Source organism: Atractosteus spatula, unplaced genomic scaffold, assembly GCF_055471065.1.
Source record: "Atractosteus spatula isolate fAtrSpa1 unplaced genomic scaffold, fAtrSpa1.hap1 Scaffold_77, whole genome shotgun sequence".
Classification (NCBI taxonomy): Eukaryota; Metazoa; Chordata; class Actinopteri; order Semionotiformes; family Lepisosteidae; genus Atractosteus; species Atractosteus spatula.
This window is the reverse complement of record NW_028296909.1, coordinates 130,582-157,325: the sequence shown is the minus strand read 5'-3', so window position 1 is coordinate 157,325 and position 26,744 is coordinate 130,582. Positions and strand designations below refer to the sequence as shown.

The 26,744-nt window shown below is 42.8% G+C and overlaps 1 protein-coding gene across 1 annotated transcript in view; it reads left to right on the top strand.

Annotated features, from left to right (window-relative positions):
• Nucleotides 1-26,744, top strand: part of LOC148805243 (uncharacterized) — a 132,921-nt gene that overhangs the window by 2,977 nt on the left and 103,200 nt on the right. Inside the window, exon 2 of the mRNA XM_088909753.1 lies at nucleotides 5,973-8,052. Coding sequence (XP_088765879.1) covers nucleotides 5,973-8,052 — 2,080 coding nt within the window. The remainder of the gene's footprint in view (nucleotides 1-5,972; nucleotides 8,053-26,744) is intronic.

The window sequence follows — 26,744 nt, the reverse complement described above, 5'->3', positions numbered from 1 at the left end:
GCAGCGAAAACTGTAGACACAGTGTGGGGAGGAAATTAATTAACATCCAGAAAAATAGACAATGGTTTTAAGACACCGTGGAGAAAGCGCACGAAAAAATCTATGCAGAGTGCGGTGCAGAAAAAGCACAGCACAGAGAGCTCGGTGGAGGGCGGCTCTGTCGCCGGCCCAGGGGCCGCGAGTGACTCCGACACTGGGAGAGTAAGGACGCGCTGGAGTGTCCTCGCCGCCGCCGCCCGGAGCTCCTCGGAGTCCGGGAGCAACGATGACGAGGGCGGCTTCCCAGACTCCTCTCTCGCCTCGGGCTCCTCGGCCCGGCAGAGCTGCAGAGTAGGCTACAGTTTCCAGAGCATCAGGGAGTTCTTAGAGAAGACTAAAGGTAAGAGGGGAACTGTGGTCGAGGACTTTTTTCCCGACACTGAGCTCTTTGTCCTCTCCGCGACCCACCATCTGAAAAGGCTCAGGTGCGAATGACTTCAGCGATCAAGAGAGATGGTGCCTGAAGAGCTTATTGGGTAAGATCAGGGCAGGACCGCGGAATGCACCTCAGCACGAATGAGTCCCGTCTCTTACATCACATCACTATCCGTCTGCGTGCTATGTGTCTGTTTGTGTTTTATGTTGTTTCTTTTTTTCTTTTCCGCAAACATGGGCGGCATTAGAATAGGGAGTTTGAACACCAATGGGTGCCGGAGGGCTTTGAAGCGAGCTGCGGTGTTGGAGGTCATCAAAGAAAACAGCCTGCAGGTGACGTTCCTGCAGGAGACCCACACCGACAGCTCCAACATCATTGCCTGGCAGCGGGAGTGGCAGGGGGACATTGTGTACAATCATGGGTCCCCTGTGAGCGCGGGGATCACGGTGCTGTTCTCTGTGGGGTTCAAGCCCCTCTCTATCGCCGTCCATGAGGTTGTGAAAGGTCGCCTTTGACTCATGCGAGTAGTTTACAGGAAGAAAACCTTTGTTTTTATTAACATTTACGCATCCACAGACGGCGGAGAGAGGGTCACCTTCTTCAGGGAGCTTGAAAATGCGCTGGTGACCTGCCAGCCTGAAGAGCTGGTCTTCCTGGGGGATGATTTTAACTGCACAGAGAGCAGCACACTGGACAGGAATTATGCAGGAATCACGGAGAGCCACATGGCCTGTCGGCCAGGGAGCTGCGCAGGATCCTTGTCAAATCTGACCTCACTGACATCTGGAGGAGATGTCATGGGGACACGAGGCAGTACACCTGGGCCCAGGTCTGAGGGAACACCCTCTCTCTGGCCAGGCTTGACCGCATCTACTGCCGTAAACATCATTACAGCATCGTCAAGCAGTACTCCCATCTGTCCAGTGGGCCTGTCGGACAACTGTCTCACCATCTGCACAGTCGTCGTCCCATCAGTGAGGTCCCGCAGTGCCTACTGGCACTTTAATACCCAACTGCTTGACGATGCTCACTTCTGTGACTGCCTCGTGTTCTTCTGGTAGCAGTGGAGGAGTCAGAAAGCCCACTTTGTCTCCCTGAGGCAGTAGTGGGATACTGGGAAGGTGCAGATTCGCCAGTTCCACCAGCAGTACACTGGAATTGTCACGAGAGGTATCCGTGAGTCCATGAAGGCTCTGGAGAGAGACATTCTGGAGCTCCACCAGGCTCTGGAGTGTTGTGCAGACAGGAGGCTAATTGATAACCTCCACACTCAAAAAGAATCACTCATTGGCCTTCTGGACACAAAAGTACAGGGAGCTCTAATAAAATCTAGGGTTCAGAGTGCATCACAGGTAGACGCCCCGACTCGCTACTTCTTTGGCCTAGAGAAGAAACCGGGCCAGAGCAGGCAGAACCTCTGCCTGCGCTCGGAGACAGGGCAGGAGCTGCACGAGGCTGGGCAGATCCAGGAGAGGACCATGCAGTTCTACAAGACACTCTTCTCCAGCGAGGCAAGTGAGGACTTGGTCTGCACACGCAGGTTCCTTGAAGACCTTCCACAGGTCCCCGAAGAGGAGGGGGCATGGCCGGAGAGGCCTCTATCCCTGGAGGAGCTCTCCACTGCACTCAGTGTCTTGAGTAATGGTATGACCCCTGGCCTTGATGGCTTGCCGGCCAAATTCTACTGTGCCTTCTGGGCCGTGCTGGGACCTGACCTGCTGGATGTGTTCTCGGAAAGTCTGGAGCACGGGGACCTGCCACTGAGCTGCAGGAGAGCTGTTGTCACCCTGCTGCCTAAGAAAGGGGACCTGTGTGACATTAAGAACTGGAGACCTGTTGCCCTGCTGTGTGTGGATTATAAAATCCTGTCCAAAGCTCTGGCCAACAGGCTGAGGGTGGTGCTGGGATCAGTGGTGCAGTCCGAACAATCGTACTGTGTACCCAGAAGGACAATCTTTGATAATATATTTCTGATTTGAGATGTTGTGGCCACCTCCAGACTATTGGGTTTAGATACTGGTCTCATTTCGTTAGACCAGGAAAAGGCCTTTGATAGGGTTGAACATCAGTATTTGTGGAGAACCATGAGGTTTTTCGGATTCAGCTCTGTCTTTGTTGCCATGATTCAGGTGCTGTACAGTGACATCTTCAGTGTGCTAAAGGTCAACAGAGGGCTGAGTGCTCCGTTTCCAGTGCAGAGGGGAGTCAGGCAGGGCTGTGCACTCTCAGGAATGCTCTACTCCCTTGCCATTGAACCTCTGCTACATCAGCTGCGCCGGGTCATCAAGGGGCTGTCCATCCCGGGCTGCCCCAATTCTACTGTCAAGATGTTGGCATACGCTGATGACATCATGGTCGTGGTCGGAGGAGAACAGGATGTCAGGGCGCTACAGACAACTTTGAATGATTTCCAGTGGCTATCATCAGCCAAAGTAAACTGGGCCAAGAGTAGCGCCCTACTCCTGGGAGAGTGGAGCGAGACGGGTCCCCCAGTCTTGCCAGAGAGGTTCAGCTGGACCAGAGGAGGACTCAAATACCTGGGGTTGTACCTGGGGGACAAGGCCAGTGTGAGGAAGAACTGGGAGGGGCTCCTCGAAAAAGTGAAAGGTCGGCTGGACCGCTGGCGCTGGCTGCTCTCCCAGATCTCCTACAAAGGCCGGGTTCTGATTGTCAACACCCTGGTGGCTTCAATGTTGTGGCATTGCCTGCTGTGCCTGGAGCCAGCAGCTGGACTGATCGAGGAGCTGCAGGCCACGCTTCTCGACTTCTTCTGGGATGGACTGCACTGGCTGTGGAGGGGTGTCCTCTATTTGCCCAGAGAGGACGGAGGACAAGGACTCGTTGACATCCGGAGCCGGGTGGACGCCTTTCGTATGCAGGCAGTACAGAAGCTGCTGTATGGCCCGGCCTCGCTGTCCTGGAAGGAGCTGACCTTCACCCTGTTGCGTCTAGCAGGACACTTCGGGATCGACTCTGTTCTCTTCCTGATGGACACCAGCAGGGTTGACCTGTCTCCACTGCAGCCTTTCCAGCGTAGTCTCCTGAAAGCCTGGCGGCATCTGCACGTGCGGAGAGAGGAGGAGCGGCCCAGTCTATACTGGACACTCTGAGAGCCACTAGTACACAATCCGTGAATGGACACAGAACTGGGCCGCTCCTTGGACTTTACCAGCAGACTGGTCCGCGCCAATGTCACACAACTCCACCACCTGCTTGACGTGGATCAGGACTGGTGGCGCAGCATGGAGTGGGCATGTGACGCTCTGGGACTACACTCGCGGCGGTGTGTGGACGGGTTTCTTACTCAGCTTTGCTCTGCTCTGCTCTGCCTCTTGAGGAGATGCTGCTAGTCCAGGATCTGTTTGAGGAACGCCACCTTCCAACCACACAGCCTCCTTTCCCTGGTCTGCTAGTGTCTCCTGCACTCAGTCCCGGGCCGACAGGATCTCTCCTTGAGTCCCTTGCTTCAGAGGAGAGGTCTCTGGCTGGTGTTGGGGGGAAGTGTCTATATAGACTAGTTGTAACATCTAGACACCAAGCCCAGCTGTCTGCACTCCCTGACACTCCCTGGAGGGCTCGTCTGGGGGTGCCAGATGGTGTCCGGCCTGCCTGGGGTAGCCTCTACAGATTTCCCCTCAACAAAAGGGGCCTGTCCCTTCTGCGCTCAGAGGGAGACGGTGTTCCACTACTACAGTGCCTGCCCCCACCTGTCGCCCATGTTTGCCGTGTTGATTTGGCTCTTCATCAACCTTGGCCTGGCCTTCAATTACATTATTTTCATGTTCGGGGTGGGTCATACGAAAAAACAAAAAACTCAGACCCTCCTCGCCAACTTTCTACTGGGCCAGGCCAAACTCACCATCTACAAGACTCTGAAAAATAAGATCTCTGGTTCCGGGTCTGTAGACTTGGTGAGGATGTTTGAAGGGTTGGTGAAGAGCAGGATGTCGTTAAAATATATGTTTTATATTATCTCATAATGACTGTGGAACATTTGAAAAGCATTGGTGTTTTGGAAACGTGCAGGATTGTGAATAAAAAATTAATATTCCAATTATGATTTTATTTTAATAATTTTTAAGGTGGGGTCCTAAGAATCAAGATTCATACTTTCTTTATTTTTTCTGTCAATAAAGATTGATTGAACACTGTCTCTCAGTGTAGTGTTAATGTGCTGTAGTGTCCAGTCAGTATGTATGTATTAACCCCCCTCTCTCTCAGTGCAGTGTTAATGTACTGTAGTGTCCAGTCAGTGTGTCTGTATTAACCCCTCTCTCTCAGTGCAGTGTTAATGTACTGTAGTGTCCAGTCAGTGTGTCTGTATTAACCCCTCTCTCTCAGTGCAGTGTTAATATATTGTAGTGTGCAGTCAGTGTGTGTGAATCAACCCCTCTCTCTCTCAGTGCAGTGTTAATATACTGGAGTGTCCAGTCAGTGTGTTTGTATTAACCCCTCTCTGTCTCAGTGTAGTGTTAATGTACTGTAGTGTCCAGTCAGTGTCTATGTATTAACCTACCTCTCTCCGTGCAGTTTTAAAGTACTATAATATGCAGTCAGTGTGTCTGTATTAATCCCTCTCTTTCTCAATGCAGTGTTAATGTACTGTAGTGTCCAGTCAGCATGTCTGTATTAACCTGTCACTCAGTGCAGTGTTAATGTTCTGTAGTGTCCAGTCAGTGTGTCTGTATTAACCGCTCTCTCTCAGTGCAGTGCTAATGTACTGTAGTGTCCTGTCTGTCAGTCTGTCTGTATTTACCCCCCTTCTCTGAGCAGTCCATGGCTGTATAAATGCCTCCGTCTCAGTGCAGTGTTAAAGTACTGTAGTGTCCAGTCAGTGTGTCTGTATGAACCCCTCTCTTAGTGCAGTGTTAATGTACTGTAGTGTCCAGTCAGCATGTCTATATTAACCCCTTTCAGTGCAGTGCTAATATGCTGCAGTGTCCAGTCAGTGTGTCTGTATTTACCCATCTCTGTCAGTGCAGTGTTAATATGCTGTAATTTCCAGTTTGTCTAGTGCAAGTATTCACATTACTCCTATCCTGGAGTCCTTGCACTGGCTTCCTGTCAAGTTTTGTGATGCTTAACAATCCTCCTGCTTACCTATAAGGCTCTCTATGGCTTGGCACCTCAGTACCTGTCTGAGTTATCGCCCTACTCCCCACCTCACAACCTTCACTCTTCTAATTGTGTTCAACTATTTGTCCCCCAGTCCTTCTACACTCTATGGGTGACATGGCCTTCTCCTGTTTTGCCCCAAGCTCTAGAACTTTCTCCCCAAGGATATCAGAGTCACTTTCTCTAAGCTTCTTCAAATCCAGACTCAAAACCTTCTTCTTCAGAAGAGCCTTTATTTATCTGTTCTTTACCCCTCTGCTCCTACTGGACTTAGTACCACCATCTACTGACTCGTCTAACTATATTCTCATCATGCTTATATTGTGTCTTTTTTGTTGTTGGCCTTCTGTAAAGTGCTTTGAGAAGCCACCTTTAAAGGTGCTATATAAAATAAAGTTTATTATTATTATAAAGTTATTGTTTTCTTTTCCTGTATTTACAGGCACAGAGACCAGTGCTCTCTCTGATGCTGGGGACATGGCTCCTCTTGAACAGCAGCACAGTGAGGAGGAGTGGGGCTCCAGTTTGGTGCAGGAGAGAGAGCTCACTGTCGCAGAAGGGAAAGAGACACTCAGTGAGCAGCACACAGAGAGCAGACAGAGTGTCGAGGATCTGGACTCTGTGACCATGATGAAGACAGAGCCTGAGAGTGAGACACCTGGGCTCTTAGTATGTGATGATTTTATAGATAAGATTAATAATCTGGACTCGAACAATATTACACAAGGTTGTAATGAACTGGGCTGTGTCTCTGTACGAGAGCACAGTGAAGAACTGGATGTTTTAAATCTTACAGAACAGGACATGAAGTCCAAGTTGATTGACGCTGCAGAGCAGCAGACTGATGTACCTGGTGAAGAGAACAGTACTGAGTCACAGCACACAGAGAGGAGTCAGTACAGGGAGGAGCAACAGCAGCTCCTACAGGGCTTGATAATTAGGCCTTGTTCTGTTCAAGTGGAGAGACTGTCATTGCAGAGACTCAAACAATCATATGATCCCTTAGTATCTGATGGCTTTACACACAGGTTTACTAATCTGGTTACTGAGAAAATTGTTAAAAGTTTTAATGAACTGGAGAGTAGGTCTGTTCTTGGGCAAAGAGGAGAACAACTGAATGAACTAGACAGTTTTAGTCTCAGAGAGCTGGAGAAGGAGCCCCGGATGATTCACACTGCTGAGCAGCACACTGAAGGACATGGTGGAGAAAACAAATCTCAGCACACGGAGCAAGACCATTCCATGGAGCATTGGCAGAATAAGAGACCCCAGTACAATCAGAGAATGAGGAAGAATCACTCAAGGCCTTGCTCAGATGGAGTGGACAAACTGCCATTATGGCACAGAGAGGAGCAGCGTTTCTGTCAGTCTAGCAAATCAAAACCCGACCAGCACCTTCAAACGGGAGAGAGACCATTCAGCTGCAGTCAGTGTGGGAAGAGTTTTATTCAGTCAAGTGACTTTAAAAGACACCAGCGTATTCATACGGGAGAGAGACCTTTCAGATGTAGTCATTGTGGGAAGAGTTTTAGTCACTTGCAGCTCTTAAAACAACATCAGCACATTCACACAGGAGAGAGACCGTTCAGCTGCAGTCAGTGTGGGAAGACTTTTAGACAGTCAAGTAATTTAATAACCCACCAGCGCATTCACACAGGAGAGGCACCATTCAGCTGCAGTCAGTGTGGGAAGAGTTTTAGTCAGTCACATGCCTTAAAATCCCACCAGCACATTCACACAGGAGAGAGACCATTCTGCTGCAGTCAGTGTGGGAAGAGTTTTAGTTGGTCATGTAACTTAATAACCCACCAGCGCATTCACACAGGAGAGAGACTGTTCACCTGTAGTCAGTGTGGGAAGACTTTTAGTCAGTCAAGTAATTTAATAACCCACCAGCGCATTCACACAGGAGAGAGACCATTCAGCTGCAGTCAGTGTGGGAAGAGTTTTAGTCAGTCAAGTAGCTTAATAGCCCACCGGCGCATTCACACAGGAGAGAGAGCATTCAGTTGCAGTCAGTGTGGGAAGAGTTTTAGTCAGAAAAGCCACTTACAATCACACCAGCGCATTCACACAGGAGAGAGACCGTTCAGCTGCAGTCAGTGTGGAAAGAGTTTTAGTCGGTCAAGTAGCTTAATAACCCACCAGCGCATTCACACAGGAGAGAGACCATTCAGCTGTGGTCAGTGTGGGAAGAGTTTTAGTCAGTCAAGTAGCTTAATAGCCCACCAGCGCATTCACACAGAAGAGAGACTGTTCAGCTGCAGTCAGTGTGGGAAGAGTTTTATTCAATCGCATGACTTAAAAAAGCACCAGCGCATTCACACAGGAGAGAGACCATTCAGCTGCAGTCAGTGTGGGAAGAGTTTTAGTCAGTCACGTAGCTTAAAAGCCCACCAGCGCATTCACACAGGAGAGAGACCGTTTATCTGCAGTCAGTGTGGGAAGAGTTTTATTCAATCGCATGACTTAAAAAAGCACCAGCGCATTCACACAGGAGACAGACCATTCAGCTACAGTCAGTGTGGGAAGAGTTCCAGTCAGGTGACTTAAAAAAACCAATTTAGTCACCAGGTTTTTTATTTAATCATAGTCTAAGTCAAGTCAACTAAAATGTCTTTAGTTCAAGTGGGTAGGTGCGTCAGCATGTGACATCCGAAGAAGGCTCCACAGCCGAGACATTTATTTTCTTCTCTTTTCAGCATGGAACAAACCTTTACTTGTTCCCAAAATGTCTATTAGTCATAGTCACTTTGTAGTCACCCAATTTTGAGTTCGTCTGGTCAGTTAAATTTTGACTATACTCTTATTTACAGTTGACTAAAACAGAAATAGTTCTTGTCACAGAGTTTAATTTATGTGGATAAGAGAGCATATATATCAAATACAAGAAATATTTATGCAATAAAGGGTAAATAATAAAGAATAAGATACTGTATGAATCTCTTTTAATAAGAAAATCTATTTTGGCACCGTTAGTAATACTTCAATTTTTTTTTCAATGCAACTGCAGACAGGACAAGCTATATATACAGTGCCTTCAGAAAGTACTCACACCCCATTGTTTATTTCTCATTCTGCTGTGTTGCAAAGTCAAATTAAATCATATTTAAATGTTTTTCTCCACTCCTGTAGAAGCAATTCTTTATAATGTTCAAATGAAATTAAGTATTTATAATTCTGAAGACATCTATTAAAAATAAAAATGGAAAATTACTTAATTGATAAGTATTCACTCCCTTTGTTTCAACAACCTAATTTGGGTCAATTATCTTGAGAGATCACACTAAATACATTAACAAGGTACACCTGTGTTCATTTCAAATTCACCGGTGTTCAATTGCTTGATTGCACAATAGATATCACTGACTGTGAGGTCTCACTGAAACAGCAGATCAGATCAGTCCTGCTGTCATGAAGACCAAGGAGCTACCTTTGGAACTTTGAGATGAAGTTGTTAGGAGGAAAAAAAACTGGAGAAGGTTATAAAAAGATTGGCAAAGTTTTGAACCTTCCTAGGAGCACCGTTAAATCCCATTGTAACTAAATAGAAAAAACATGGCAAAACCCAGACACTACTAAGATCAGGCCCTCCTACCAAATTGAGCAACCGGACAAGAATGGTGATTGTCAGAAAAGTGACCAAAAGTGGCCAGCTCCAACACTGACAGAGTTGCAGAGCTTTTTGGCTGAAATGGGAGAAACTGCAGACACAAACAATCTCTTGTAATACAATACTTTTGTAAATGAGAAATGTAAATCTTTCATTTTGAAAAACAAATGTTCTTGAATAAAAAATATTTTTGATTCATAAATGTGTTGAATTTAGTGTTCTTAAAACGAGGAAAAAATGTTAAAATGTGGAGGTGTAATGGGAACAAAATGCAACAAAATTCCACTGGGTGAATACTTTCTGAAGGCACTGTATATACACTCATCTACTGTGACAAGACCCTGCTGACACTACCCTGACTCAGGTAATTCACACACACAAAAACACAAGACAAAAGGCATTTTAAGGTCAAGCAGGATTTAACACAACAGAGTGTAGAAGAAGCTACACCACTCCATAACCCTGCTTCACAACAACTAACACTCATCTTCTAACTCTGCTGGTATTCTCAAGCTAACCCTGTCAGCCTGTTGAAGGTGTAACTGACAGGTATCACATGATGCACAGTTTATATGCACATCCTATTCACTCCCGGAAAGATACCAGTGTGCAGCATTAATGTATCAGCTACTACCAGAAATATTTGTTTATGGATAATGTCATAATGCATTTATTTTACATTGTTAGAGAGTGAGACTGCAGGGAGGAATAAAGATTTCATGATACTATTACTGTTACACCTGTAGCGGCAAGGCTTATTAAAATACAGGAATTAAGTTTTGCGCTCTCTTGCCAGTGAGGCCCCATCTCTCTCTTCATCTCTGTGGTGCAGCCACAGATAAGCTATTCATGCAGGCTGATTTAAGGTTTCTTTGATAAGGGACAGCTCCCAAATGGGGATGCACTTAGCTAAGCCTGGCTATCATGATCAATGGTCATCCATTGGCGCCTATCTGTCTAGGGAGTGCCAGATGGACATCTGGACTGCATTCCTAAGTGTCAGGGGTGAGTTACTCACATCTCACCTTGATCAACCAATCAGGAACTGGTAGGGCCGAGTAACCCACGTGGGTCTCTGATGCCCATTAAACTTTCAGCCAATGAACGACCTGAAGTTCCTCCAGGTAAAAACAGGCAACACAGAGGGCCTGAAGAAGAATTCCAAAAAGAACAATTCCAGGGGTGTGAATGATTCCAGGACAGGACGGCCCGCAGGCCAGAACAGTTGGGAAGTGCAGGACATTCTCGCAGCACGCCTCCTGACCATCCTGAGACTCAGCCAGGACCACCATGTAACGGCCAGTGTGTCCGAGTGCCAGAACTTTCCTTGTTCTAAGAGTCTAGAGCGGAGGTTGCCAGCGCGTAACCAGAGGATCCACCCGAGGTTAGCACCAGCAGCAGGCCTCGTGAACAGGTCGGAACTGTGGACAGCTGAATCAGTATTCAGAACTAGCGTTTCATCAGGAACGAACCGTTCTTCTTCCTGACCAGCTGGGACCCACAGTCAGTTTTCTCCTGTGCACAAACTTTGCTAGTTAAAGCCAACACTAACTAGCCGGTCTTCAGAGAGCAGCGCAGCAGGAATCTCTCCAGCCGCACCGAGCACCGCTTGGCACCTAGCCAGAGAGCACGGATTGGACAGCAACAAGCCTGCAACTGTTTCTTTGTCCGGGGGAGATCTGAATCCCCAGAGATTGGATGAGTATTCAACTTCACTGCATTACTGCTCGAGAATTCAATTGTTATCCCAACCAGTTGATATCAATTTAATTCCTAAGAGTTATGTACTTGTTTTGAGTATCTAATGTAGAAGTTGTAACCAAGTTCATTCAAGAAACGGTCTAAATGAATGATATACTGAATGTATGTCCTCTTGATATGTGTAACTCTTTGTAACTGAATGAATATATACCTTTTGTTTTCTGCTTACCCTCACGATAAGATCTGTTAGATTTACATGCACCTTCTATGTATTAATAAATGTATTTTAGTGTATTAGTACCTGTGTGTGTGCGTTGTTTGAGTTATACCGCATGGTTGGATTCTAAGGCCATTAAAAGAATCATTTTGCGATTTACTGCCACAATTAATTATTGTCCCAGTAAATGCCCAAACCCCTACAGAACTGGTGCCTCATGAGAGCACACTACAACAGCATTCTGACCTTTTTTTTATTTGGTAGCTAGTACTGAATTGATCCCAGGATGTCATCCATTTGTTTCCTGAAAGAAAACTATCCCACCACCCTTTGTGTGAGCTACTGTCTCCCATGCTCATTTTTAAATGTACTTCCCTGTGGTTTCCATTTGTGAAACAACTTGGATATTTAGCTTGTTCCATGCTCCCACATCCCTTTGTGTAAAGGAGTGCCTCCCTTCCTGACTGGAGGACCTCATCTAGCTGTCTTGAATGAAGTCAGGGTATCGGCTTCAACACTATCACTGGGCAGCATGTTCCACACACCTACAGCTGCTTTCGTAAAGAAGCCAATTTGAAATTCACTTGTGCCCTCTAGTGTACTAGTACAGTGTACAGTAACACTTTGGTATTTATGAGGGTTAGGTGCCTTGAGGTCTCCTCAGATGGTGAATTTTCAAACATGGAACTTAATGCCTTGCGGGAAAATATGTGTGGTTCCACAGTTCACAAAACCATAATTATTTTTGTTATAACTATATCAGAAATAAGTGATATTAGTTATTAGTATTTTTAAAGAAAATTAGTACTGAAAACTTCAGAAAAGCATTCCGTCCTCCCTATAATTCTAATTATTGTATGTGCAAACTAATAAGATCACTGCTATATAACAGATTACCATGTACTGGACTAAGTTTTTCTTTTCATTGTTGTGTGCATTTTCTTTCCTTTTAGATCTTATTTTTATTATTGTTAAAAAATGCAGCACTATCGTCTTGTAATGACGTTTATTACCTCACAGGAATAACTGACAGGAAAGTAAATTGAAATTGATAGTTTAGGGATTCATGGAAGATATTTGTTTTAATAATATTTCTTTTATCTGGCAACACAACACTGAGTCGCGCACAGGCACTGCTCTGGTAACAGGTCCACATACAAGCCACTTCTTACGCTTTCCTGAAGGAAACTGAACAACTGAAGCATTACCCAGGATGCACTGCTCCAGAATCATGTTAAGTCATGTTAATGCAGTTGTGCCTTATAACATTGTAAAACCTTATAACACTTTTGTGCAAAGAAGCGAAATCATGAATATTGAACACGGTTTTACTACAGAAAGTTGGCTGTTAGTAGCTTAGAGTTTAATGAATAAACCGCCTTTTCTAATTTTCTGAATTTTAATTTTCTGCCAGGAACTGAAATTAGTACTGGGTCCATCTCCAGGAATTGTGTGTGCCCTACCAGTTGGATTCAGTAAGGTGGTTACTCTAAGGAAACTGTACTTGAATATTACCATACAAGAGGAAGACGCTATATTAGGTAATATCAGATTAATCCATCCATCCATTTTCTAAAGTGCTTTATACAGTACAGGGTCATGAGGAAGCCAGAGCCTATCTAGCAAGTAACAGGGGTAAGTCAGGATACACCCTGGATGGGATGCCAGCCCACTGCAGAGCAGACAGATACAAACATACATGCACACTCAGATCAGGGTCTGTTCACCTACCAGCACTGCCAGTGGAATGTGGGAGGAAACCCACATGAGCACAGGGAAAACATGCAAACTCCATGCAGACAGCACTGAAATTGAACCCAGGGCCACTGCGCTACAAGGCTAACCCTAACCCTGAACTGGAATAAGTGGTTAGAAAAAGGGTGGATGGATGAGTCAGACTAACAAAGATCTATTGGAATGAATGGCTACTCCTGACCAAGACTGGGAAGCAGTTTTTAGGTGATCAAAACATGATTCCAGAAATATTGTGCCAGAGCAAACAAATATGGGTGTTTGGACTGCATTTTCTTCTAAAACATCAAACCATTTTATCTTTAAAAACACTTAACATGACCGAACAGATGTGTTCCTTGGAGCAATACGAATGCAAAAAATATTGCTGCATGAATCTAAATATCTGCCTTAACTGCATTCCATCTTAAATTTCCAAACTTATTTATGTAATCAACTACAAATTTCCCTTTATAAATGCGATAGTGTGTGACAAGTAGAAGCTACATTAATGCTTACAAATAACCAAAATGTAAGTCTTACAAAAGTACTGATGGAAAGTTAAAGGACGAAGGAATAGAGCGCACTTTGGGAGTTGTCACAGCATTGTTTGAAAAGGCACAAGCAGATAAATTAAGAATACCAATACCAAAATGAATCAAGGTAAGGACAATGCTGAGGTCAAATCAATATACAGTAATTATTATTGGGAAAACTCCTACTGTATTATTGCAATGTGATTGCACTGCCCTTCTTGGTGAAAGAACCAGAGGCTGTGGTTTTCAGGAGGAGTGACCAGTCATCGTCTGCACCAGTAACAGTATGAAGCTGCTGATGGGTGGTTTTTGTTTTTTTGTTTCTGTTTCAGCGTGGCTTTTCACACATTTCCCACTCTTGTCCAGCTTTGTATTGGAAAGTGACTCCTGTCCTGCATTGGAAGGCATCATCAGCCCCCTGCCTTGCGCTAGCCTGCAGGAGCTCAGACTGGGCTGCATAGCGTTCACCGGTTCTCAGCTGAGCTCTTTTGGTGAGCCGTTTCCTTCTGCCAATGAGTCTGTGCCATGTTCTGATGGATCATATTCCAGATTGTTGTTCTAGCAGTTCTTATCCACACCAACGGGTTTTAAAGAGTTTATCAAAACTAGTAACCCTGGCCTAGACTTTTTCACATATTACTGACAAAATAATGTCAAAATAACAAAAGTCTACAGCTCATCCCAAATCAATTAGAAATCTAAGACAGAATGTAACTTGCATGAGTAGTTCACTGCTTTTGCTATGAAACACTTGAATCCAGGGCATTACCCTCAACAACATGCCTGGGTATCTTGTTCTGCACTCTCATAGTTTCCTTCTGTCCTCTTTGGTTCACATTTCACTGTTCATTCTGAAGATGTCCAGCCAGTGTTTCTATCTCATTTTCATTTGAAATTACTGTTTAGAGTGTCTGACCATTTGTTTTTCACTTGGAGGACGTATTTTACAGTGTGTGAATAAAAGTAAAATAAATTGTGATTCTAGGTTTATTTCCCTTGCACAACCTTTTCACAGATCAAACTGTACAGAAGGTATTCTATTTCTGGACATAATAGAAGAGAAAATGTAAGAGGTCTTTTATCAAGTAAACAATCACTCTAACAGTTGTAGTTGTGATCTCTGCTAATTGTAATGTTTTGTTTTTTTTCTCAGTTGCACAGCTTGGAAGATTCACAAATCTGAAAGTGCTGAAGCTGTGTAATGAAGTGTTTGAAACTGTGGAAGTAACGCCAGCTTTCGGTAGGTGGAAACTAACTTCTAAAAAGCCAGGCACTTCTCACTGAGTTATTGAAGCTTTCATGTGAACGACTCGTCTTATTGACAATGTGACTGTAACATATTTATGATTTGATCAAAAGTTCTTTGAGTTTTTTAATATAGGCGAAATGATTGTTTGCTCTGCAATTCAGCTCCAATTTCTTTGGGATGTTGGGCATGATTGTGTTGACCTAAAACCAATTAGCTTGCTCTGTCCATGGGTGGCACGGTGGCTCCCTGGGGTGTATTGCTGGGACATTGGCATTGCCTGTCATTGCATTAGCAGTTCTGGAGCCCTGGGTTTAATTCCGGTCCTGGGTTCTGTCTGTGGGGAGTTTGCATGTTCTCTCCGATTTAGTGTGGGTTTCTTTCAGATGCTCTGGTCTCCTCCCACAGTCCTCCCACAGTGGTAGGTTATATAGGTATGTGCACATCTAGATACATCCAGGATGTATCTGCCAGGCACGTGTTTCTTGCTGGGATAGACGCCAGCTGCCATGCAGCTCTGTACTGGATAACATGGCTAGAAAATGGATGGATGAATTTGGTTGACAGAATTATCAGTTTTTTCAAATACATTGCATAGATATTGTATTGTATGTGTGTCTATAAAACATTAAAATATCTACAGCTGGCATCTATATGTGCCCTGTGATGGAAAACCAAATGATGAAAACATTTGACTGTCCATTGGACTTGCTGTAACAGTCTTTAAACACAGGCTAATGCAGAGAAACAGACATGCACAAATACAGGCATAAGGCTCAGAAACAGGACTGTTTATTTATAGTGCAGGGAAATAAAAAACAAACTCCAAAGGAATAATCTAGCTCCTTTTCAGTCTCTCACTATCAGGAGTGGGCAGCTAAGCTAATTGCCAGCCTTAACTGAACAACTCTTAACTCCAGTCTCTCTCTCTCTGTGACTCTTCACAAAAAACATGTGACTTTTGGTAGCTTGAGCTTCCTTCTTTGTGATCTGACACCTGACCAATAATCTTCCACCAGCAGGTCTTGTGACAGCGGGCAGCAGCTCACACCCCACAGCATTCTGGGAAATGCGGTCCAGACAAGAACCTCAAGTTTGTCTTGACTCACTCCCCTCTTGCACATATTTGTACAGTATGTATAGTAAAGAGACTGAATGTCCTGAAGGGATAGGCTGAGGAGGATAGGATAGAGCTGAGTAAATAAGTGCTGCTAATTATCTGTGTTCTCACCTTGTGCACTGCAGAAACTTAAAAACCTTGAAGTCTTGCATCTGCCGTTTGGAAAAGGCATTAAAAAGGCAGCTGAGATGATTATTAAAGTTTGTCAAACTGCCGTGCTTGAGGTCCCTTCGAATGCACTCCTGTTTGAAAGATGACAGTCTTGTCACATTTGGTAAGTTGTACAGAGATCCTTTATGTTTAGAATAGATCTAGAACAGAATAAGTGCTTGTTATGACAAGTCTACTGTATGATTTTCAAATGGTGTAAAAATAAGAACTAAATCAAACCTGTCAGTGCTGGGGCCCTGGGTTCAGTTCCTAAGATGCTATCTGTGTGGCGTTTGTATGTTCTCTCTGTGTTGATGTGGGCTTCCACCCACATGCTGGTAGGTTAATTAACCCTGCTGTTTGTGAGTGTGTGTTCGTCTGCCCTGTAATGGACTGGTGTGCCATCCAGGGTGTATCCTGCCCTATGCCTGTTACTTGCTGGGATAGGCTCCAGCTCCCCTCCGACCCCGTGTGGGATATCCTGGTTAAAATAAAATAGAGCTTTTTCTAATTTTTTATAAGCTGCATGCCAGAATTGTTATCCTATTAAGTTAGGACTGTGTTGTAAGAAAACAGTAGTTCTATTTCTAACAATAGTGCATTTCATTTTTCAATGCAATTGAAGTTTTTTTTATTAGATATATATATAAACTTAGTAGCATTAGTATTCTCAAAAAATAATATTGTTTAAACCTATCTATCAGGAAAACATTATCTTGGTTGATACTACTGTTTTGAAACGTTCCTGGAAATGACATCCAAATGAATTAAAATGCTTGATTAGCTGTCCTTACCTACAGCTGTGATACCACAACTGTATTCAGCCTATGGGAGGAGCGGTGGCTCTGTGGCTAAGGGACTTTGCCTCTGGCTGGAAGGTTGCTGGTCCAAATCCCGCGGCCGGCAGAGGAATCCTACTCTGTTGGGGCCCTGAGCAAGGCCCTTGACCCCAACTGCTCCAGAGGCGCTGTACAATGGCTGACCCTGGGCTCTGACCCCAAGATTCTCTCTGTCTGTCTGTCTCATGGAAGGCAAGCTGTGGTATGCGAAAAGACAAATTCCTAATGCAAGAAATTGTATATGGCTAATAAAGTGATCTTATGTTATCTTATTCCATGTAATAAATAAATATAAATATTTTTTTTAGCAAAGGCAACTCAAAATGGCCATTTCCTTGGACTTCATAAACTCATTATAGATCACAGCATCAACACCACAGAAAGAGGTTGGCAGGAATTATTCCACTGTCTGGGGCGCCTGAGTAACCTGGTGAAGGTGGACATCTCCAGACCCGTGTCTCATCTGCTGAAACCTTCTTCCTGCCTGGTCGTCGCCTGTGTAAGGGCCATCGCGCATCTCCCTAGAATCCAGCATGTTCTTCTGCCGGGCTGGCTAGATAGATAGATACTTTATTGATCCCGTGAGGGAAATTGCTGGACGAAATGGACTGGAAGCTGTTCGAAGACACGAAGAAGAGGCATCCTCAGTCACGACACATTTGTTTGACCTACAAGATCCACGTTCAGCCAAAGATTGTAGAAAGCGTTTGAACTTTAGTTGGCAACACGTACCACAACTTAAACAACAGAAATCAATCCCCGTTCGACCATCGCTTTCGGACGCTGTTGGCACCCGGTGAAGTACAGGTGTACTTGAAATGAAATGAGATGTGTACTTGTACTAATTAACTGCTGTCACTGTGTTTTTCTATTATTGGAAAATAAGACTGCAAAACCTGAGACCTCTAAATATATTCATATTAATTATATTTACATTTCCCTGTGCAAGGTCTGAAACAACTCCTTAAGCCTTGCAATCTAACACTGTTCTTGTATCTTATGTGGAAATAGAAAGGGCAAAAGGGTCATGATCTGTTTTGTAACCAAATGTATTCTGTAAAAGGATGTGATGAACTGTCTCCGGTCATTCGTCCTGCTCTCCTAATATGGACTAGCTGTAGATTGCTGTAATAGCTCTCACTATGTTGTTGTTACCGAGGGACTGTTGTTCGCTGTAATCTGGTATCCCATGACACCAGTTAACTGAGGCTCACACAAGCACATCACCAGTTGGGTCATCTGTCATTCCAACATCCCAACGACTGGAGTTACTTGTGGGAAGTAACTGGTGAGAAGGAGCCCCAATTGGAAATGGCTTCACCCAGAGGTTGAATGAATATTCAAGTGCTTGTGAAGGGCAGGGTCTTTATTAACAGCGGTTCATCTCTGATATCCACAAAATGTGTCCTCTTAGACATTTCCGAAGGTGTGTGTCCAATGTTGTACACTGGGCCAAGGAAATGTCGGGGAATGACGATGCCTAAATAAAGGAATTTCTTTTATTTTGTAACTGACCGCACCGCCTAGCAGTTTGAGAGGGTCCCAGGACTCTCTGGGGAAAGCAGGGATATTGGGGATTTGGGGGTACAGAGAATTAAGTTGTGGTGGCAAATGTAAGGGTACGTTCAAGGAAAGAACCTTCTACGTCTTTTTAAAAGTGATTATTCATGATAGTTCGTAGGAACACTGCCCCTTCTCTGTCCTGTGGCTGTGGTCCAGTAATATACAGCCAGAGTGCTGATAGTCTTGCAGATGGAAGAGGAGGTTCATCCTGTTGATATCAAGGCGGTGTAGGACTGCACACGTCATAGTGACTGTGCAGCTCCTACTGGACTGGTCCGCAGAGCAAGTCAGAGGCGAGCAACACGCTGTTCTGAATTTCCTAAGACTCATTCCCAAGGTCAGAGGAGCAGCACTGAGCTGAAATGACCTGAAAAGATCTGTTACAGAAGTCTCTGAAGTTTATCTTTTTAGAGCTGCAAATACAATTAATTTGCAAATATAATTTCTGTTTTACTTATAAGTCAAAAATGCTACAGAGGAGAGACCTCTGTAACTACAGTGAACTAAAATGACCTGAAACAATCTGCTCCTCTGACTTTGTGAGTGAGTGAGTGAGAGAAGTGAGAGTGTTCAGAACTGTCTTAAATAATGACTTTTAAAAAGAGGACATGTCCTTACACTGGCCTACAAACGTTATACTCGGAATCCCCAAATCCTATCCCTTTTCACTCTCAAAAGTGTAGAGTACCATCCTAATGAAAATTTCAACAAATCTATTAAATTAACAGCCAGAGGGGCCAGATCGCATTTAAGACATACACTGAATTTAAATATGTATTTAATTTTTGTTCTTGTTGCTCCCCAGGAATTCTGAAAATTCACTATTGCATATTAAGGCTCTACATCTATTAGCTGAAATATCGAATCTTATAGACATTAAAATACATTGTTAAATTGCACTGATTAATAAACAAGAATTAATTAAACTTCACTGTGTATATTTCTGGTGTGTCTTTATAGCAATTTTAGGGAAATATTACAATAAAATTCAAGCGACTGATGCAAGTTCATTTCTGACTGAGGATATTATTTCCACTATATTCAGGAACGTTCTAATATCATCTGGTGTTCTGCTTAGTCACCTACTGCACCAACGACTACAGGGCAGCAGCTGTTACAGTGGATTCCTTACAAATGAGGGACCTCTCGCATCCTCATAACCTCATCATCAGAAAGTTGTGAGTTTCGGGGCAGGGCCACTTCCTCTCTTGCTCTTTTCAGACACTTGCGGCAACTGTTCTCTCATAACCACGTCTGGAACGTGTGACCTTTACATGGGGGAGAAGCAATGCCGCATCCCTTTCCTGAAGAACATTCACATTCAGAAATAAGTCAAGAAATTTGCCATTACTTTCTTTCGCGCTGCTGTCAGGCTGCCCATGTTGCCCAAAGAAAGATTCACTCGGCGTCAACATGACAGAACAGCGATCCTTTCAAAACAATGTTCCACACTCCGTAAGCAAGAACTTCAGTGTTTGCAGTCACCCGATATGCCGATGGTCAAAGGAGCGCAAAACACGAAGCGTCAAAAGACAAGATGAGTTGATGGAAAGAGCATTGTATTGATGAGCACAAAAGTTCAGCTTGTACAATAGGCAATGAAGGTCCCGGCGTTGTCATCGCACTTGAAAGGACTGCCTTGCAGACTAAGGGCAGTGGGAGGTTGCTGTTTTGAGACGGGGGCATTGGGATGGTGGGCCGAGATCTATTCTTCTTAAGGAATTCTTCATCGTGAAAGATTGGTCCACAGGTCATCTAAAGAACTCACAATTGTTTTGGACTCAGGGAATCACGTGCTACTGAAGGGAGTGAAGTGCTGAAACACATGACATGCCCCCTTGATCTCACATGCACAATTCTGCTGCAACATGCACAGCTACCGTCCACACCAGGCAGTGGGGCTTCAGCAGAATTTGCTACGCCACCTGCAAATACACATCCAGCTGCACACATATACATGGCCTCTCTGGCCTTTTCAGGATCTCAAAAAAAAGCATAGCGTGGTTTTCCTGCAACCTGATTGACCGCATCTCTCTCAGAATGTGCCCCGCTGCATTCATTGCTGAAGCAGGATGGAGGCTAACGGACATGCCAGAACAGTGAGGTTCAGCGATCTCTCTGTCTATGGACACTTCTGTAGCAGCAAGGCGTATTTAAAATACAGGAATTAAGTTTGCTGCTCCCTTGCCAGTCCCTCTCTCCCTCATCTCAGTGCAGCTGGATACAGAGAGGCCATTCCATCTGGTTCACATTTAAGGTGTTTTTCTAGCTGATAGAGTTTCCTGATAAGGAACAGCTCCCAGGGCTGAGATTCACCAGCCACCCTAATAAATGGTCATCTCTGGCACCTTACTGTCTGGGAGATTCCATGGGAGAGTCTCATCCCAAGGTTTACAACCCTAAGGACAGAGGTCATTGTTACTCATCCTCCACCTCAATCAGCCAATCAGGAACTGGTAGGGCAGGGTAACCCCACATGGGTCTCGAATGCCCGCGGAACTTTTAGCCACTGAACTACCGTAGGTTAGCCCAGCTGACAGCCTCGTGAACCACCGGTACTCCACCGCCAAAGCTTGCCTGATCAACGAGTGAACTACGGTCGGAACTGTCGACAGCTGAATCTCAGGATTCAGGGCTAGCGCTACATCGGGAACGAACTGGTCTTCTTCCCATCTAAAGAGTGTGACTGGCTTGGACCCGCAGTCACTTTCCATGTGCACAAGCTCTGCTAGTTTCAGCCAACACTAACTAGCCGGTCTTCAAAGAGCATCAGCAGCGCATCGCAACAGGAATCTCTCCCTCCTCTCCTTCTCGCCAGCCGCACCGGCCACTGCCTGGCACCGAGCCAGAGAGTGCCGATTGCACACAGCAACAGCCTGCCACTACTTCTTTTGTCCGCGGGAGATCTGAATCCACACAGATCGGATGAGTATTCAACATTCTGCATTACAGCTCGAGAATTCAATTGTTACCTCAACCACAATTGATATCAATCTAATACCTATGAGTGATGTACTTGCTTTTGAGTATCTAGTGTAGAAGTTGTAATCCCAGTTCATTTACGAAACAGTCTAAATGAATGGTATACGGAATGTATGTCCCTCTTGGTTTGGAACTCTTCATGATTTAATATATACCTTTTGTATTCTGCTAACCCACACTCTTAAGATCTGTTATGTTTATATGCACATTTTATGTATTAATAAGTGTATTAGTATCTGTGTGTGTGCGTTAATGAGTTAACTCACAAGGTCGGTTTTCTAATAGCCATCAAAGAATCATTTTGTGACTTACTGCTACAATTAATAATTGTCCCAGTAAATACACAAAACCCCTACACATTCATGGAAACCAATATTTACCTGCTAATCCAGAATGCAGCAGAGAACAGTTGGACAGAAGGTTAGTATTTGTCGATACTGCATCACAGAAGTCAGTCTCTTCCCCCTCATTATGCAGGCTGACTTGTTGAACGATGAACTGTCCTCCAGTGACTGTCAGCTGCAATCACTGACTCAGACATGGTGTTGATCCATTGATGGCACTTTGGCTGATTTGGTTAACATGCTTTCCTCTTAAAACAGGAGATGCTGAGTTCAAATCCCAGCAGTGCTTGTCTTACAAAATGAATCACTATGGATGATTACGTACAGCTTGATTTTGTTTAACGCAAGTTTTCATTTTCTTTCTGGAACAACTTGCTTTTCATGAAATTCATACAGCTTGTGAAAGATGAAATACAAATCTTGCCTTGTATATCGCAGGCTGGTAAGAAAAAAGCATTATTTTCTTTTTTTAAGCTTGCAAATGGAGAAAAGGGACACATGTGAGTCTCTGTTAATTGAAAGGTTAGTGGTTTGAGCCCACCCAGAAATGCACTTCTCATTATTGCAATGTAAACCTCATCTCTACTTATTCGGATTTCTTAGCAAAACCTTAACCCACTTGATATTTGCAAGACATGTGAATGTTTTTGTTAAACAATTAAGTACGTAAGTCAATATCACTGGGAATGGCCAATAATGACCAACATTCAAGGACATCATATTCAGCCAAGGACTGAACGGCTGGCAGAAGAATTCATTTATGCTCTTGATGCATCCTTAGTTAGAATATTTAAAATTAAATTACAACACAGATTTGTTGGAGAACTTGACAAGCAAAAAAGATAGTTGGACAGCATGATTATGTTAGGACTGTACATTTGTATTTCAATACTTTTGTATATTTATCTTAATTTTAATATACATGTAACCATAAGTGCTGTTCTATGTAAATAAATTTTGTTGTATTTTATCATATTTTAGCTGAGGGCACAAGGGGGTATATTATACCTTTCGAAACTTCCAAGACAACTACAGTATAACAGAGGCTCATACTTTAATATAATTTGCTTTAAAAGAAAACCACAATTTGTACGATATCATCCCTCAATATCGACGTTCAAATGAAGGATTTAAAGAAGCAACAGCGATAGGAGAGTACATTGATTTTGGACCAGTGTTTGCATCTGAACAATCCTTCCTCCTGGAAAGAAGAAAAAACAGGTATGTTTTGAGTCTCATGATGATGCTCTTCTGGATAAAAAAAAACAGTGCGAATTTGTTTCGGATGTATTTTGGATAAAATTATAACTGTCATCGAAGAGAACTTTGATCAGTTGAATGCAGTTGAAACTTTTGACATTTTATATGATGACAGGACGTACATTTAGGACTCAGTACCGATAACGCTGCTACTATTGATGGAGTAGAAATAAGTGTATTGGCAATTTTATCTGAGGCAAGAAGTACTAGAACACCTCCTATAAAAATGTTAGGATTCAGAGCAAGAAATATTTTTCCACTTCACCCAATGGTATTGCATTAACGAGGCTGAAGCTGGCTTCTTATTCGCCAGCTTCTTCTTCTGCCTTAAATGCTGCTGCTGTGATGTTATGCCGCCTTTCGCCTGTAGATGGCTCTTTACAGTAATTTTTAAAAGTACTAATCGGGATGGATTACTGTATTTATCCTCAGTAAATGGGAATATGTAAGTAGTGACTATCCAAATAACATTTTTGTGTGAAACACATTTCAGAAAATTGTAAACCAATTTTCAAAACTCACAGTAACACAAACACAATAAGTAAATAAGACAAAACAGAAGTTCACAGGCACTTTCTGCATATTTACCACGACCTTGCCTTCTGACCATAAAAAGTCTTAAAATCTTGCATTTTACAAGAACTTTTTAATATAAATGGGACGTCTAGAACATGGCATATGAGAATATATGGTTAACCGAGGATGAGCAACGGGTGATGGCACTTTCTGCTTCTTGCTATAAACCTACCCCCTGGTTACAGATGCAGCCATTCAAAATGGGTGCGTTATTTTGCGGCATACCCCGGTGGGCGTGTCGCGGTATCACGCAGTGTCACGTGGTTAATCGCGCATCATTTGACGCTCTGCCGGAAACTATCCGGCGTCACCTTGTAAAACCGCCAGGGGGAGCTTAACCTCTCATGTACAGCATTTGAGCCTTTAATTTTGAACAGTGTATTACAGCATGTTAATCTTCAGTCATTAAAATGTTGGTATATTTTATGAAAGCAAGATTGCTCAGTTGGACAAAAGTACACAACCTACCTTTATCAGAAATATTTATGCATCAAAGCCTTTACCGAAGATATTACTAATAGTATTAATAATGGATGACTTTGGACAAGCTGTATACTCAAAGTATAATTTCTTTAGCACATTTGTACAAGCACTTGGAATCTGTCCAAGCCATACTTTGTCAGGCATTTTGTTTTACTTCAACGGGCATAAAAACTTCCTTGCTTTTAACAGGGCGTTTCATAATTTCTAACTACGAAAATGATTTAAAATGCGACACCTATCATTCAACTAGAGCTTAAAATATCACAAGGAAAAATACACACCGGTATTCCATTTCTCACGTTATACCGGAGTCAACAAGCATACTTTTAGAATTTGATTAAAAGGGAATATAATATGGAATCGCGTGTCTCAAGAATTTAATAACGGTATGATTATATCCGTGTACTGCGGCAGGGCTGTGTAGGGCTGTTTCGCCTGCCTGCTCATGCGAGCTGACTGTAGCCGACTGGTCTAGGTGCGTGCCTGCCAACGGGCAGGTTGTGTGCTCGAATCCAGGTGGAAGGTGCTGGACCTTCCAGTTTTATTTATTTTTTAATCGCGTAACATATTACCGTATGCAAACTGTACTGTATACAGTATGTATATGTATATTTAATGTCTTAACTGTGCCCGTTTAAGTATTGAATATTCATATCTAATTTTACCACTGAAGGGAAATCTTAACATAAACATACAGTATATGGCTGGTCTCGGTACTTTAAAGAAAACATACACACCAGTATTCCATTTCTCCCTAAACATTGTAAGCTTCGAAGTCTTTAACTAACGTGATACCGGAGTCAACAAGCATACTTTTAGAATTTGATTAAAAGGGAATATAATATGGAATCGCGTATCTCAAGAAATTAATAACGATATAATTATATTCATGTTGCAAAAGAACTGCAACGGACATAAAAACTCCCTTGCTTTTAACAGAGCGTTCCATAATTTCTAACTACGAAAATGCCAGGTGAAAGGATTTGTAAACATATTTTGTTAAAGCAAGTCAGTTTTTTCTGCAACACATAAAATACATTTTTCCAAGAAAGTTTAGCCTTTGTCACTAATGAAACCACTAAATAAAGACATAAATATAGAAATCTTAAGATTTGTTTTATTTAATGTTGGTAGCAGGATGAACTGTCAGAGTGTATATTTTGCTCGCAAAGTTGCTGCAAGATGTTAACAGTGAAAAAGGTATTTAGAAATGAGTTATTTCAAGATGAAAAAGAAAACATACACGAAACATGGTTTCATTACGACCAGAATCGGTCTTGAGATATTTTTAACTTGATTTACAGTATTTGAGAGGTATGTCTTAACACCGATACTACAGTGCTTAAGTACTGCTCACGTATATGTTTCTAGGTTTATATTATGCATTTCATACGGTCAAATTACTTTTGAGCAACTAATAAGAAGCGCGAAACGGTATGCATTTTACTTTCGTTTTGTGCTGGGACCCGTGGATTGATTAGAGATCAAGTACATACAAGTCATTTTTTAAATGTTGTAGTTCGTCTTGAAAAAATGTTACGAGTACATCATCTATCAACAATCACACAGGTTCTGTTTCCATATTGCGGATTTTGGTTAGGTATTATCAAATCCAGTGGCGCTGTTAGTTTACTGAGTCCCATGTCACATGGTCTGTGATTGAAGCCAGTTAGACCGGTTTAATTCGTCACAGCCAGCACTCTTCAGGTGTGAGGGTCTTCTGCTCAGAATGAAACGCGAATGTTTGTGTATATTCTAATGGTAGTGGGGGCAGGGTGTGTGGGAACAGGTTTGGTTGAAATTGCATTAGAGATCTATGTTCTTCACACCTGAAACATTTTCTCTGAAAGCATTTTCTTCGCAGTTTAACCGATCTTGTTACAGCATGTTACAGTTTACTTTTATTAACCATATTAATTTTAAGTGCTTAATGTAAAATCTTGTAAAAATATATTTTCATTTCATTGTTCAAATATACATTAAGTCTGACTATCATATAATAAGTTAAATACAAAACTAAAGAAAAAATAGGGATAAATATAATTCAAAATATTTTGCTAACAATGTTAACTGTTTATGAATAATAAAATGTATTAACTAAGGAGTAGGATGGCACAGTTGTTAGTATGTTTTTTGTTTTGTTTCTTTTTCATAAATACAACAGTAGTACCTGATGTCTCAGTGGCTTTCAAAATTAAATTATGCAATAAATAACCACATGTAAGACTCTGATGCTTAAAATGTTTAGGGAGAAAGTGGAATACTGGTGTGTATTTTTTCTTTAAACTACCAATACCAGCCATATACAGTCTGTAACGTAGGGATTTCTATACGTCTTTATTTAGTGTTTACATTAGTGACAAAGGCTAAACTTTTAGCTTCAGTAACGTGTACATATCTCCCCTTTTTATAAAACAACATGGTTGAAAACTGTTCCAGAGCCACTGTTGTTTCATCAGTGAAAAGTACATCATGAAATGCCTCTCCCTGTTCAATCCACTGGAAAAAAGAAAAGGAGCATAAAGCCTCTGATGGTCATAAACGATATTCATTTAGGAGCAGCATCAGAGGTATGTTTTTAACTGCACTGCATTGGAGAGAATACCATAGTGTGTTTTTTTTTTACTCCCTGGCGGAAACTCGCTTCCAGAATAATCAGTATGGCTCAGAGATTAAATAAAACTTCACTCGCACCAAACAAATGTATATTTCTAAATATCACAACATGATCGAATTTAAGTCATTTTAATAACAATGAATAGTCACCTATGCGTTACAATATAAACATTTATATTGATTTAAATCGCGTTTAAATCACCTTTATTTAAAACCCATAAATAAAGCTGATACTGT